A 12836-nucleotide genomic window follows, 5' to 3' on the forward strand; every position below is an offset into this window, starting at 1 on the left:
CGTTTTTGATGGCTGTGGCATAACTGTTAGTAAAAGATATTTATAAGATTAGAACTAAAAAAAATTGTTGAATGAAACTTTTTAATTTTTTTTTAAACTATAGTTGAACATGAGCGAGGACAACCACGTTTACTAATCTGTTAAACTTTAATAGATGACAAACATAGATTATACTCCCTACAGACGATCGTTTCTAACTGAGCGTGTCTCTAGCTTTATAACCTAGGCCCAGATGTGCCGGGTATCCGTTTTCGCGGATATACGGGATCACAGATTATATATCACAATTTTTCTTTTAAAAATGCAAAATTTCCAGATCAACATTCTAAAAGAACTTATCAGGAAAACCGTAATATCCATCCTCGAATACAAAGACGTCGATATGTATAAAATTATAAAACAATAATAATTAATATAGATGTGTTTGCATTCATAAATAAATTCCTGCATTACATCATACTTAAAAGCTTATACTTTTCTTATTATTTTGATATTAAACATTTATGTATCTAATATCTAAGGATTCTTGCACACAAACCCTTTTAGCAATCACACCATTTTGAAATATTGCATATTAGTTCTCCCTCGCGACTTTGTTCGCGCGGTAAAAATAAAAATTCTCGTAATAATTTAATTGTATATTTTTAACTATGTACGATTCTTTAAAATCGATCCTAAAGTTGAGTTTGTTACATACAAACACATAGTATTTAATTTTTTAATTTCTTGCGGACGAATTCGCAAGCGAAACCCTTTGCCCGGTTATAAAATCCTCTAAAGCAAAATGACAACGTTCTTTTGGGCGTTTTTGTCGTTATATCGATTTCTAACAATTCAATATTGTGTGTTACAAACCTTATAAATACAGGTCATGCGGCGTGTTGCAATGGATATTAATAAGTTTAATTGATTCTATATTTATTGCATATAAAATACAATAGCTAATGTCTTTTACGTGATTATGCAATTAATTATCGCAGGCGCTTGGCGCCAGGAACTAAGAATGTAATTATTGTTATTCAATACTAGCGTTAGAGTAGGGCGCTGTTGGGCGACCGCCCAGGGCGTCACAGATCTGCACAGGTTCTCATAAGTCAGTAAACCACCCCTTCCAAAGTTAGTAAAAGACGGCGTCATGGTTTGCCCAGGGCGTTATAACAATATTTTTGTTAGTATAAATGTATGAGCCTCTGCAGCCAAAGTACTATGTTTGGCGTGAAGATATTATAACATACTAGCTCTCACCCGCGACTCCTTTCTAATGGATTAAAAAAAGGGGTAGCCTACGTGTTCTTCTAGACGATCCTCTTTGTCTATGCATTTCATCGAGATCCGTTTAGCAGATTAGGTTACAAACTAACAAACATCCATCCATCTAACCTTCGTGTCGTAAGTAACGTAGGTTTTAAAGAAATAATTGTTCAAAAATGTGCTGTGATTGCTGACAACCTACATAAAGAAGCATCTTTACGCTTTAATTAGTATAGATGTGGAAAACTGGTAAGGTAAAATAAAACACGTTCAATTAAATAAATAATTATACTTATACTGTTATAACATATACACTCCATATATTGGAAATGTATTATTGCTCTGTTTCAGTCTGTACTTAAATCTATGGAAAACTCCACTGCACACGACCGCACCGGGCCTGGCAACACTGATATGATTCCTCTCTGGGTATATTGTCTGTGGTATATCCTTGGATCTGCAGTTGTTTATTTTTAAAAAGATACGAGGTTTGTCTATGGTAAAATTGCACGGTTCGAATACTTCGTCTCTATGGTGGATTTTAACGTTTTTTGTTACTGGCAACAATCTTAGTTTAGCGCCTTTCACAATAATCGGTGGTCTTAGAGGTAAGAAGGAGAATTCTTCTTCTGGTGATTTCTCTGTCGTTTCTTCACATGGCACTGTTACTATAAAAAAAAACTTATACATTACAGATAGTGTTAAAACCCTAAAAAAAAATGTTTGCCTGTAAAGTTGGTATTTATGCGTGCAGTCGACATTTATTCATCATGTTATTAATTTAAAAACAAAACTCTTTTAAAGTCATTTACTTAACTAAAAATCAATATTTTACCATCAAATTTAATTATAGCTTAGTTACTCTGCCATAATATTTCTAGATATTAACCAGATTATGTCAAATCTATTTAAATAAATCTATCCTAACATTAAGGAGGAAAACTGGTGGACCAAAATTCTTTCACCAATAAAAAGCTTATCATTGAGTAACAACTATATTTGTTGTTTTTTTTTTTTAATTTCACGAGGACTAGATGCAAATAATAGGTAATTTAAAATATTGCAATAAAACAGTACCTTTATAAGGGAATAGAGTCCTTCGCGGCATTATAGAGTCTCCTAGCATCTCGTATAGAGTGTACTCCGTTGTCACAAAGTCTTCCAGGAATGTGGTGGGCTCAGATCTTAATAAACAAGTCGACGCATCCTACAAATAAAATAAATGTTACTACAAAAAAGCCGGCCGTCGGAACTCGAACTTCCTCTCATCGCCGCATCCCTTATATACGTCATTTTTTAGCTATCTGACCCTCTGTCAGCCAGTGGTGGGACAGCCCCTTAGAATGTTGATTATGTCATGTCTATATAGTGAAGGTGTTGTTCATATAGTTTGTCTAAATAAGAGAAATTAGTTTGATAAATGACGCATATGAAGTATCGAATTCAATTTGTTTGAAGGCAAATGACGTACTTAATAGACAGGTATCGTAGCGACGAGCAAACACGCAGCAAACAATTATGAACTATCGATCCGGTTTAAATAATTATCGAAATCAACAACAATTATTATTTTCTTATTAACTAATCTAGAGGACAGTTCTAGTATTGATTATAGTGTAGAGAATTTAGCGATGACAGAAATAATAGCGAAATCCAATTCGATTACGTATGGCTGTAGTACTAATAAACATTTATTTACTCTCATTAATTGTTATGGTCATTATTTATTTGAGAAAACAGTGTCTTTTTTTTAATTCATAAGTTATGACTATGAATCTATCGATTCTAACTTCTATAATAAAAATCGAAAATCGATAAGATTCATGATTGATTACATAACCCATCCCTACTAAATTTGAAATGAATTGTCAAACTAATCTATGTTATTTAGACAAAGTATAGTGTTGTGTTATAGTGGCTTGTTCCGTTTACCTAACCAGTTAGGTAACAAGATTTTTTCCGTTTTCGTAACCAGTCAAGTTTTATTGCTAGAGTGGGTACAATTTGCTAGTTTCATGCCCTCAATCTCATGTTAAAACGACCAGCTTTCGATTTCAAGACCAAACAGCGCAATTTAATATCGAACTAATTGACATTTTACGTTTGGTCACAATTTTTATGTTTTAAGTCCCGGAATTTATCTTGCCAATGTACAATTTTTTTATTTTTTTTATATTCATAAGGCGAGAAACTACTAAAGTTAGGGCTCCGGTAAGCAAAAAATGCAATTAATAACAGTAATAGTAATAAAAGTCCCGGAAAATAGAAAAGTATACGCACCCTACCGGTTAGGAAAACGGAAAAAAATCTTGTTTCCTAACTGGTTAGGTAAACGGAAGAAGCCGTTATAGTTACAAGTATGGTGTCGCGCAGGTCGGGGTGGGCAGGCAGCAGCGTGTCGAGGTGGTCGAGGTGGTGCGCGAGGCAGGCGAGCAGCGCGCGCCGCCCCAGCGCCGACACGCAGCGGATCATGGGCGCGGTCAGCCGCTCCTTGCTGCCTTGCGACAGGTAGTCGAACAGAATACTCTCACCTGAAAGTTATTACTAATGTAATAACTTTTAAAAGCTAGTACAATATAATTATCGTACTAGCTTTCTAAAACTCAGGTAAAATCGGTTCCAATATTTAAAATAACAAACGAGAGGATGGAGACATAAAACAGAAAGTGTTAAGATTAAATGTGGATGGCTACAAAAAAGGATGAAGTCCAAAAAAAGTATGGATGGACTATGAGAAAAAGGATATGTTTAGGAAAGTGGATTCAGATAATGTCTGATAGAAATGTATGGAAGAGCAGTATACTGTGCCGACCCTCCTTAGGGATAAGGGTAAGTTGATGATGATGAACAAAATATATGAAAAGGGTCATTGTATCTATGAAAAAATATAAAATCTATTGCTCTTTAACCTAAAAAAAAAAAACAATTCATTTAATAAATTCTATTGAAATGTAAAAAACCTTACCAATAGCTATAAACGAGGGCCAGGTACGTGTGATTTTAGTTAAAATAGCGACCATTTTCTCTGCAAGGGATCCATTGCCTAGTATATTTGACACCATCACTGGAAATAATCTCTGGAACTGTGTCAAATATGTTATAAAGTTTGTACAGATCATAATAAATTTCTAACTATATGCGTGGAATGAAAAAAATATATTTGGTCGCCTTATCGTTCTTCTAAACTACATCTATACCAAATTTCATCCATATCAATGCAGCAATTCTGGAGTTAACTGGTAACAAATATTCATCCATCCAAACTTTCGCATTTATCTTAGTAAAATACTGTCAGGTATGTAGAAATAAAGATTTAGTTTTTTAAAAATATTGTATAAAGTAGTTTATTATTAAATTACGTCACTGCTGTTTCATTCATCTCCTATCGTACGTTAAAATATCTTTTCAGATACTAGGTGTCCCCCGCCACTTTGTTCGGACGGAATTTAAAACAAAAAATCAAGTAGCCAAGTGTTTTTCTAGGCTAAGTTCAATATGAACGTCAAACAGTGACATCCTTTGTTCTGGAGATAAGTAGTAACAAACATCCATCCATCCATCCAAACTTTACCATTTACAATATTAATGAGTTTATTTCCCTATTCCTTGACACAATACAAATTGTAAATATAATTGTGGTACGGAGTAACAAATTTCATCATAAAAGGAATAATGGAATTATTAAAGTGTGTTAAAATTAAAACACACCAAAATATAAGAAAATCATTTACTTACTTGTTGCTGTATATTAGTATCTAAACTGCAAGGATTCGAACATAAAGCGTCCACCATATCTAATACATTTGACTGCAGAGGTTTCTTAGCGGGGACATTAAGTGCTTTTAGGTTGTCATCATTCAATACCAACACGGCCAAATTGAACAGGTTCGGAAATATTGGACCAATCCTTGTATTCGTCATTAAATCCTCTACTGCTATTTGTTTTGGTTTCTTCTTTAAATTTAATATTGCTGGAAAAGAAAAGAATATAAATAAACAATTGATATGTGCGTAAAAGATGTTCTAAAAATCAATGGAAAGTAGAGAAAAATAACTTCGGGTTTTTAAGCTTCAAGAATTAAAAAAAAACAAATGTAAGTAGCCCAAGTGTTCTTACAGACTATCCTCTACATTTATGCCAAATGTCTATTTATTTACAATAGGAAGCCAACATATCACATGAAATAAGTTATGTTTGATAAAGAAATATAATTATAACTAAAACACAATATCATGGATACACTTACAGGCTAACACAACATTATAATAAAAAAAAACAAATGTTTTAACATGACTAAGAATGAAAAACCAAAAAAAAAAACAAAACCAAAGTAATCAAGATCTGTTCATTCATTCCATCCATCCATCTAAACTTTTGCATTTACAATTAATAAAATGGAAGGTAAACAAATATTAATTCAATAATGTACATGTCAATCTAAAAATATTAGCCATAATAATGTTGGCTACTTACTATTTTATTTAAAAAGTTATACATAAAAGAAAATACAAACCTCTGGCGACATTAGTATAGTAATTATGTAAATTAAAGCTTATATTACTGTTGCTACTTAAACTTCTATCATCAGTTATCCATTCCACTGTCACCGAGGGTACTGTAGAGAAGACATACGACTGGCTGGTCATGGCATATTCAGTCACATTTAATATCTTTTCCTGAAAAATATACTACAGTTTAGCATTATTCGCCAAAGGATTAGCTAACCCCCCTCCTGCAGTATCAAAAAATGTAAAAAAACTACATCAAAAAATATCATATTATTATTGTAACATCTAGTACTAAGCCTATATCATTGACTGGCAATGCCTTTTTGCCTTATGCCACCATCAGTCAAAATAACGAAGTAAGCTCTATGTAGATGATCTATCTATAATCAACATGGTTGGGGACATACAGAAGATATTTCTCCCATCTATGCATCCCATCCTCTACAAAATCCGATACATCTCACATATATGCATCCCATCCACAAAATCCACATCCCCTTTCCAACCTTTACTTATATGGGAGTGGGTGGAAAGAGTAAAGAGAACACTTATCAGACGAAACGCAGAATTGTTTCCACTTTACTTCTGTGTGGTCGTGATATTGCACTGGCTGGCACAATGATGCAAGATGTTTAAGATCTACCAATTTATAAATATAATTATTATATATTACATTATACAAACAATGCAGTTAACTTTATAAAAAAATTCTCACATTTGATATGCAATATTATCCTAATTGATATTTTTGTTGTTGCTTATCATTTTAAAATAAAAAAAAATACCTTGTTTTCCGCAATTAGAGAGTATTCTGCATTTGAAAACAAATATAAACATTACTTACAGTTTGAAAACACAATTTTTCTTCCCCGAGTGGAACATAAACATTATTTGTGGTCCCAATACATGGACTTGTATCAGAAAGTTTTAACACCGTGTTGACATCCCAAGTGTCAACACGGCTTTTCTTCATCATTTCACTGTGTAATGCGATTGTCTGAAATTAAAATATGTAAGTTGTGTATAAATGTTTTTTTTTATAGTAAAAGGGGGCAAACGAGCGGCGTGAACACCAAGGTGGTCAACGTCGCCCATGGACATCCGCAACACCACAAACATGTGGTACTGGTAATAATATAAATGTGGTACTGGTAATAATAAAAAGTTTGGATGGACTATCTCCAAAACTTAATAGATTCCAATAAAATTTGGCACAAATGTAAAACAGTCTTGGAAAACTCATAGGCTACTATGTTTTTTTCTAAATTATGTGTATCAAATGCTAGTTTACAATAATATTGACTTCTACTGTTAATAATAAATGTAACTGTAATAAGTTATGGACAAAAGAATGCTTTAGAGGAATAACTTTTATTTCACAACTTTCAACATTACAATTTATCTAAGCTGAAAATAATTCAGATTAGTTTTGGTATTAAATATATCTTACAGATATTGTTTGACGTAATTTATAGCTGACATCCTCTGCCAAGTTGACAACAGCCTCTCCTGTGAGCTCTGCAGCCACCTGCTCCGCAATGCACAGTATTGAGTCAGCCCCCACTCCTGCAAACTTCCCATGTACACCACCATCCTAGAATAAAAAACATTTGAGAGTTAATTTAGACTTAAAATAAAATAAGGTTCGTCTAGAGACTACTGTAATTGTGTTATCTCATTAAATGTCAACTGTTTCAAAGGTTACTTTTTTACTTTTTACATTACGTTTAATTATATTAAAAACATGCAATCCTTAGAAGCGGGGAAAAAGTTTCGGATGTGGTGGAAAAAGTGTTATAACGATCTTTTACTTTTATTCCCACGATTTTGCTTACCTTTTCTGATAATGGAGGAGTATCGCACTGACTAGATCCGGATTCTGAAGCAACAGACCTATTTTTATCGCGTTCTCTTCCACTGTTACCCTTTTTTGAATGATTTTTATTACTGGATGACGATAAATTTGACATGATACAAAAATTTAGCTATCATACAGCAGTGAAAGCATCGCAACACTTGTTTTTATATATACAATTTACAGGAAAAACTTAAAAAGAGCAACATGTCTTTAAATAGCTTGAAACAATCGTGTTGATACATTAATTGATTTTAAATGAAATTCGTAAAACTCCGATCTCAAGTCTGTAATTCAAATGCTGTCGAGTGTCAAGTGTCAACTGTCATCTGTCGTCATGATCAACGACAAAGAGCCATCAAAGAGCAAAAAAATATGTCAAAGTCGAGACTGTCATCTGACACATTGAAAATGTTGCAATTCAAAATAAAATAAAATAAACATACAGACAAATTTAAGATACCCTCCTTCTTTTGGGAAGAGGGTAAAATAGGTTAATAAAAGATACGAAAACAAATTATCCACTGACCTCTATAAATGGACAGGCTATAAACAGCGGTATTTTACGTCTATTTGATTTTCTCCAGGTTGACACTGATGGTCGCTTTGAAGAGTTTTCGAACTATAAAATTAATTTTTAGTTATAAACTGAACTGTAATTAAGATCAAAAGGCGCTTTACATGGTAACGAAGCAAAAGGCATTATTTCCTAACAATTGCCTATCCATTCCAACAGATTACTGAAAATAAACATTTTCACTTCCATTCAGAAAAGTTCTTCAATTTAGGCATAAAGGTTTGTCTCTAGCCAGAATAAAGTTAAAAATGGTTTTCTTTTGAAACATGTAAAATACAATTTAAGTAACTAAGTTGTCTTTGTGGCAAATTCGTGCCGTTATACTTGAATCCGAAAAAAATATGCATGCATCATTTTATAATTTATTTTTTGAACTACTAATTAAAAACTCTACAGAAAACGGGTGACCAGTCGTGGACACGAAAGTCATTGGTCTCGAATTCACATGTTGCACGTGAATTGCATGCACATTATGGTCTGTTTTTGATTCACGCATTATTATATTGCAGTGGCAATAAGGATATCGATAGATAGCTTTTAGCCATAAGAATAAAATTCTTATGATTTGCTACATATCGTTCTCTATATATATTATACATTACACCACATTTGTTGTCCTCTTGCCAAAACGATTGCATCCGAAAACAGAAGATATTACGCTTCTCATATAATATTTTGGGTACTAAGGTCATCGGTACGTTGCACAGTGCCCTCTTCTCGCATCCCGCTACGCCTTGTTACACCTGAAATTATGTTCTGCGAAGAGCCATCAAGAAAAATAAAAACTGAAATATCACCCAAGATTGTTACCTGTTGATATTACAAAATTTATACAGATTCAGTAGTTTAGTCGTTAAGAAGTAATAAAAAATGATAAAAATTGCGCATTTACAATACAAAGTGACGTGGATATACGTTAGAATTATAAATGCAAATGGGCATAAGTTACGATTGCTAGATAATATCAAAATGAAGGAGAACGAACCAGTAACTGTACATATATGCAAAAAGTACTAAATAAAATTCGACTACGTGATTCTCTTTTAAGTCTGAAAAATATCAAAACAAATTCTTTGAAATTAAAGCCACTCAAACATTTGACGATCGTACTAAGGTTTCGTCGCCATCTTCTTTGGTTTTAGGAACGCATAACCATAATCAACCATGCAAATATTGATTTTTAATTACGCAATTTGACCTTTAAAAAATTCCATCTAAACAATTAAAGATATTTGCAAAATTATCTAATTACTCGCTTTTATTTATAAAGAAAATACGAGATTAACTTCACAAACTTAAAGTCATAAAATATTTAGTATAAGTCCATTACTGGTCATTTTACCTTAATCTGAATGAATGCAATGAGTGCAAATTATGTGATTATCTTGTTAATTTTAATTTAAAAAGACTTGAAACATTGAATGCTACGTTAATTGTAAAAATGACACGAATAGAAACACTACGACAGGTAGGACTTTATATTTAAAAAATAAAAACAATTTTTGTTTTATAGTTTTTAAGCTCTAGCTTTATCTCTATTATAATTATGTGTGTCTGAATATTTTCAAAAGGATGTTTGTTCTCTATTCATTTTTTTTGTGTATTTACGCTACTGTGTATCTAAGCACCTGCTTGTCCAATTTTCAATTTTTTTCTTAACTTTTTTATTTTATTTCAGATATTCATTATAGGCAGTTTGACATTATGCAGCTTTTCGGATGGATTCATTTTCGGTCAAATGTCAGGTATGGTGGATGCTTTGCTCGAAAAAGAAGATGGAATAGTGCTCAGTGATAACGACGTGTCATTAATAGGTAAAGAATCATCAACTTAATAGCAATTTGCAATTTTTCATTTTGGCTGTGGACCAAAATTAACCCATCTTCTGTAACAGTTAAAAAAATTGGAGTGTAAATAATATAATAAAAGACAGATTTTGCGAAACTGCCTTGAAAACAGAAATGCGACTTAAAAATTTTTTTGTTTGGCCGCAATCCACCTCAGTTCTGGGCTTCAAAATGGCAATATCGATTTTGACTGGACTAATGGGAATATAGCTGATGCATGTGAATAGTCCCAATATTATAGACGATCTCTTTTATTCTAATTCCGCTCAAACAAAGCCGCAGGCGGCCGCTAGTATGTGAATATTAACGTTAAGATTTTTACTCGTAGTTAGTATCATATTGAAATGCTGAAACTTACGTAGTTTAAATATTGTTTCAGCGTCATTAATCAACGTTACATGCATTTTCGGCTTCGGTGTGGTGGCCATTCTCGGAGAGAAGATTGATCGGAGACATACCATCACAATCCTCACTGTACCAGTTCTCATCAGCTACATCATGGTGTATTTTGGGAAGGAGAAAACGATTTTCTTTATATCCAGAATTATCGTTGGCGTCAGCTATGGAGGCATTCTCGTATTGACAATAGTAACTATGGCCGAGTATACAAACCCAAACAAAAGGGCCATATGTGTTAATTACATCTCGTCTATAGGACCATCGCTGGGAACGATGTTGGGGCATGTTTTAAGTATTTTATTACATTGGAGAACGGTGGCATTAATTGGATTAATACCAACTGGTTTGTCCGCCGTCTTACCAATGTTCTGGATTAAAAGTCCATCATGGCTCGCTAGTCAGGGCAGATTTGAGGAATGTAAAGAAGCGTTCAGATCGATACATGGAACAGGCAAAGAAGCTGAAGAAGAGCTTCAATTATTAGTAGACACCGAAAGGAAATCCCAAAGCAAAGTTAAAGCGGGTCATAACTTAGGTAAAACAATAGCCAAGTTGAGACAATCTATGAAGAAAAAATACTTTTGGAAAGTGCTTTTATTGGCGATTATAATTAGTATATATAGAATATCTGCGGGCAAGTTAATGTTCAGTACTTTAGCGATTACAATGCTGCAAGAAATCACTGGTACTTCTAACATTTTGATATTCACCTTAATAGTTGATGGCTTTATCGTTTTGGGCAACATACTTTCGTTCTTTGCTTTAAATAAAATGAAAATGAGACCACTTTTGTTTTCCCTTGGCTTTATATCAAATACAACGTTGATAGTTTTGAGTGCATGTTTATATTTTATACCTAAAGTTAACGCGTATTATTCTTGGATAAGTATTACTCTTTTAGCTTTTTATTTTATACTAGCCTACACGGGACCATTCGCTATCATAGACGTTTTACTATCTGAAGTCTTTCCACTTGATGTGAAGTTATTTTGTATGTTATTTGCTAGTTTTTTAATAGCCAATATAGCGTTCCTTAGTATATACTTAGCGCCGATTATGTTTGCAACCATTGGGTACGCTGGTGTCTTCCTACTAAATGCTACAATATCGTTTATTTGTCTATTGTACTTATGGTATAATTTACCAGAAACAAAAGGTAGAACGTTACAAGAAATAGAGTTATTCTTTAAACAGGGTAAATTTTATGATTCGCAACCCAACGAACAAGCAGGATTACTATGACCTCAGACGTTCAAAAACAATAATCTCTTCTATTATAATAATTGTGTGCATTTTGGAACTTATCAATTATATCATGACATTGTTTTATTGTTTTTAAATTTCTATTAAACCTTTATTTGAGTGGTTATCACGTAACTAGTACAATTAGTACAAATATTATGTCAAAAACACTTTAAGTACAACTATTGACTGAAAAAAAACGTTAATCTATGAATTCTACACACCAGATCGGTAATTTTCGGAACGAAATAGTTATTTAATTAGACATTCATAATAAGCATGAAGAAGTGAATACATTTTTTTTCACATTTACGCTTTTATTATTAAAATTTCCGAGATCTTTATCATTCTGCATAATTTTCGAGTGTGTCCTAGAAACTGGCGGCCAAACATTATGGCGGTTCGCAATTTCGCACGATACGGTATTGAACACATTTTATGTAATTACAGTAGCTGGTTACAAAGCTAAGCACTGAAGTTAAGTGTTAATACTGAAGGAAGCCAGCTTTACTGGCAGAACCGTTCTGCACAGAAATACGTTCGCAGGTTAACAAGGGCCGAAATAAATCTTGAATATTATAATACTTTCAATCAAATTAATTATGGCCTTAATTAAAATAATTTGATTTATTAATTTACAATATCTGCTAATTTCTAATATCAATACTATTGTTTATAGTTATTAGGCATAAGTATTTTAAAATTGTGTAAAAATGTCCAATTATGTAAATAACCTCTAATTAAAATGCAAATTAAAAAGAAGTACGTACGAGTAATTAATTATTTAATTATCTTCGCTTGTAACCCTAACAACTCAATAACAGTATTTACTTCATTTATCCATAGTTATATTCTAATAGTTAATTTCATAACCTACAATAGAAAAGTAATGAAGCAAAAAAATATGCACACTTGCTAAATTCGATATCGCCGCCACAGGCCTTGGGTGATAACAGACTCGGAACTATAATTTTCTATTATACGACCATTTCTAATCTAAATAGTCTAGCTCTAGCTGGACCAATGCAATACTTTACATAATAAAACCATCGTTTAATTTTTCATTCCAAATTGTAGACTATTAAACAAGCAACGGTACAGGACCTGGCATTGACAATCGATGGGGGAGGCCAACGATAAGCAGTGGACGACCTTA

The 12836-nt window shown here is 32.9% G+C and overlaps 2 protein-coding genes across 2 annotated transcripts; one reads left to right on the forward strand and one right to left on the reverse strand.

The window, feature by feature from the left end:
- Nucleotides 1-1525: 1525 nt before the first annotated feature.
- LOC106106748 lies at nucleotides 1526-7925 on the reverse strand. The gene is made up of 9 exons (XM_013287395.1): nucleotides 7596-7925; nucleotides 7211-7354; nucleotides 6605-6757; nucleotides 5766-5928; nucleotides 4987-5222; nucleotides 4217-4334; nucleotides 3607-3782; nucleotides 2329-2458; nucleotides 1526-1919 (listed from the first exon to the last, which is right to left on the reverse strand). Exons 1-9 carry the CDS (start codon nucleotides 7728-7730, stop codon nucleotides 1552-1554), a joined length of 1623 nt encoding a protein of 540 aa, XP_013142849.1. The 5' UTR covers nucleotides 7731-7925; the 3' UTR covers nucleotides 1526-1551.
- A 1997-nt stretch (nucleotides 7926-9922) lies between these two features.
- On the forward strand, nucleotides 9923-11764 carry LOC106106749 (sugar transporter ERD6-like 6). The gene is made up of 2 exons (XM_013287396.1): nucleotides 9923-10006; nucleotides 10419-11764. Exons 1-2 carry the CDS (start codon nucleotides 9931-9933, stop codon nucleotides 11678-11680), a joined length of 1338 nt encoding a protein of 445 aa, XP_013142850.1. The 5' UTR covers nucleotides 9923-9930; the 3' UTR covers nucleotides 11681-11764.
- The last annotated feature ends 1072 nt before the right edge of the window (nucleotides 11765-12836 follow it).

The sequence above is a fragment of the Papilio polytes genome, unplaced genomic scaffold (genome assembly GCF_000836215.1).
Source record: "Papilio polytes unplaced genomic scaffold, Ppol_1.0 DF822178.1, whole genome shotgun sequence".
Taxonomy (NCBI): Eukaryota; Metazoa; Arthropoda; class Insecta; order Lepidoptera; family Papilionidae; genus Papilio; species Papilio polytes.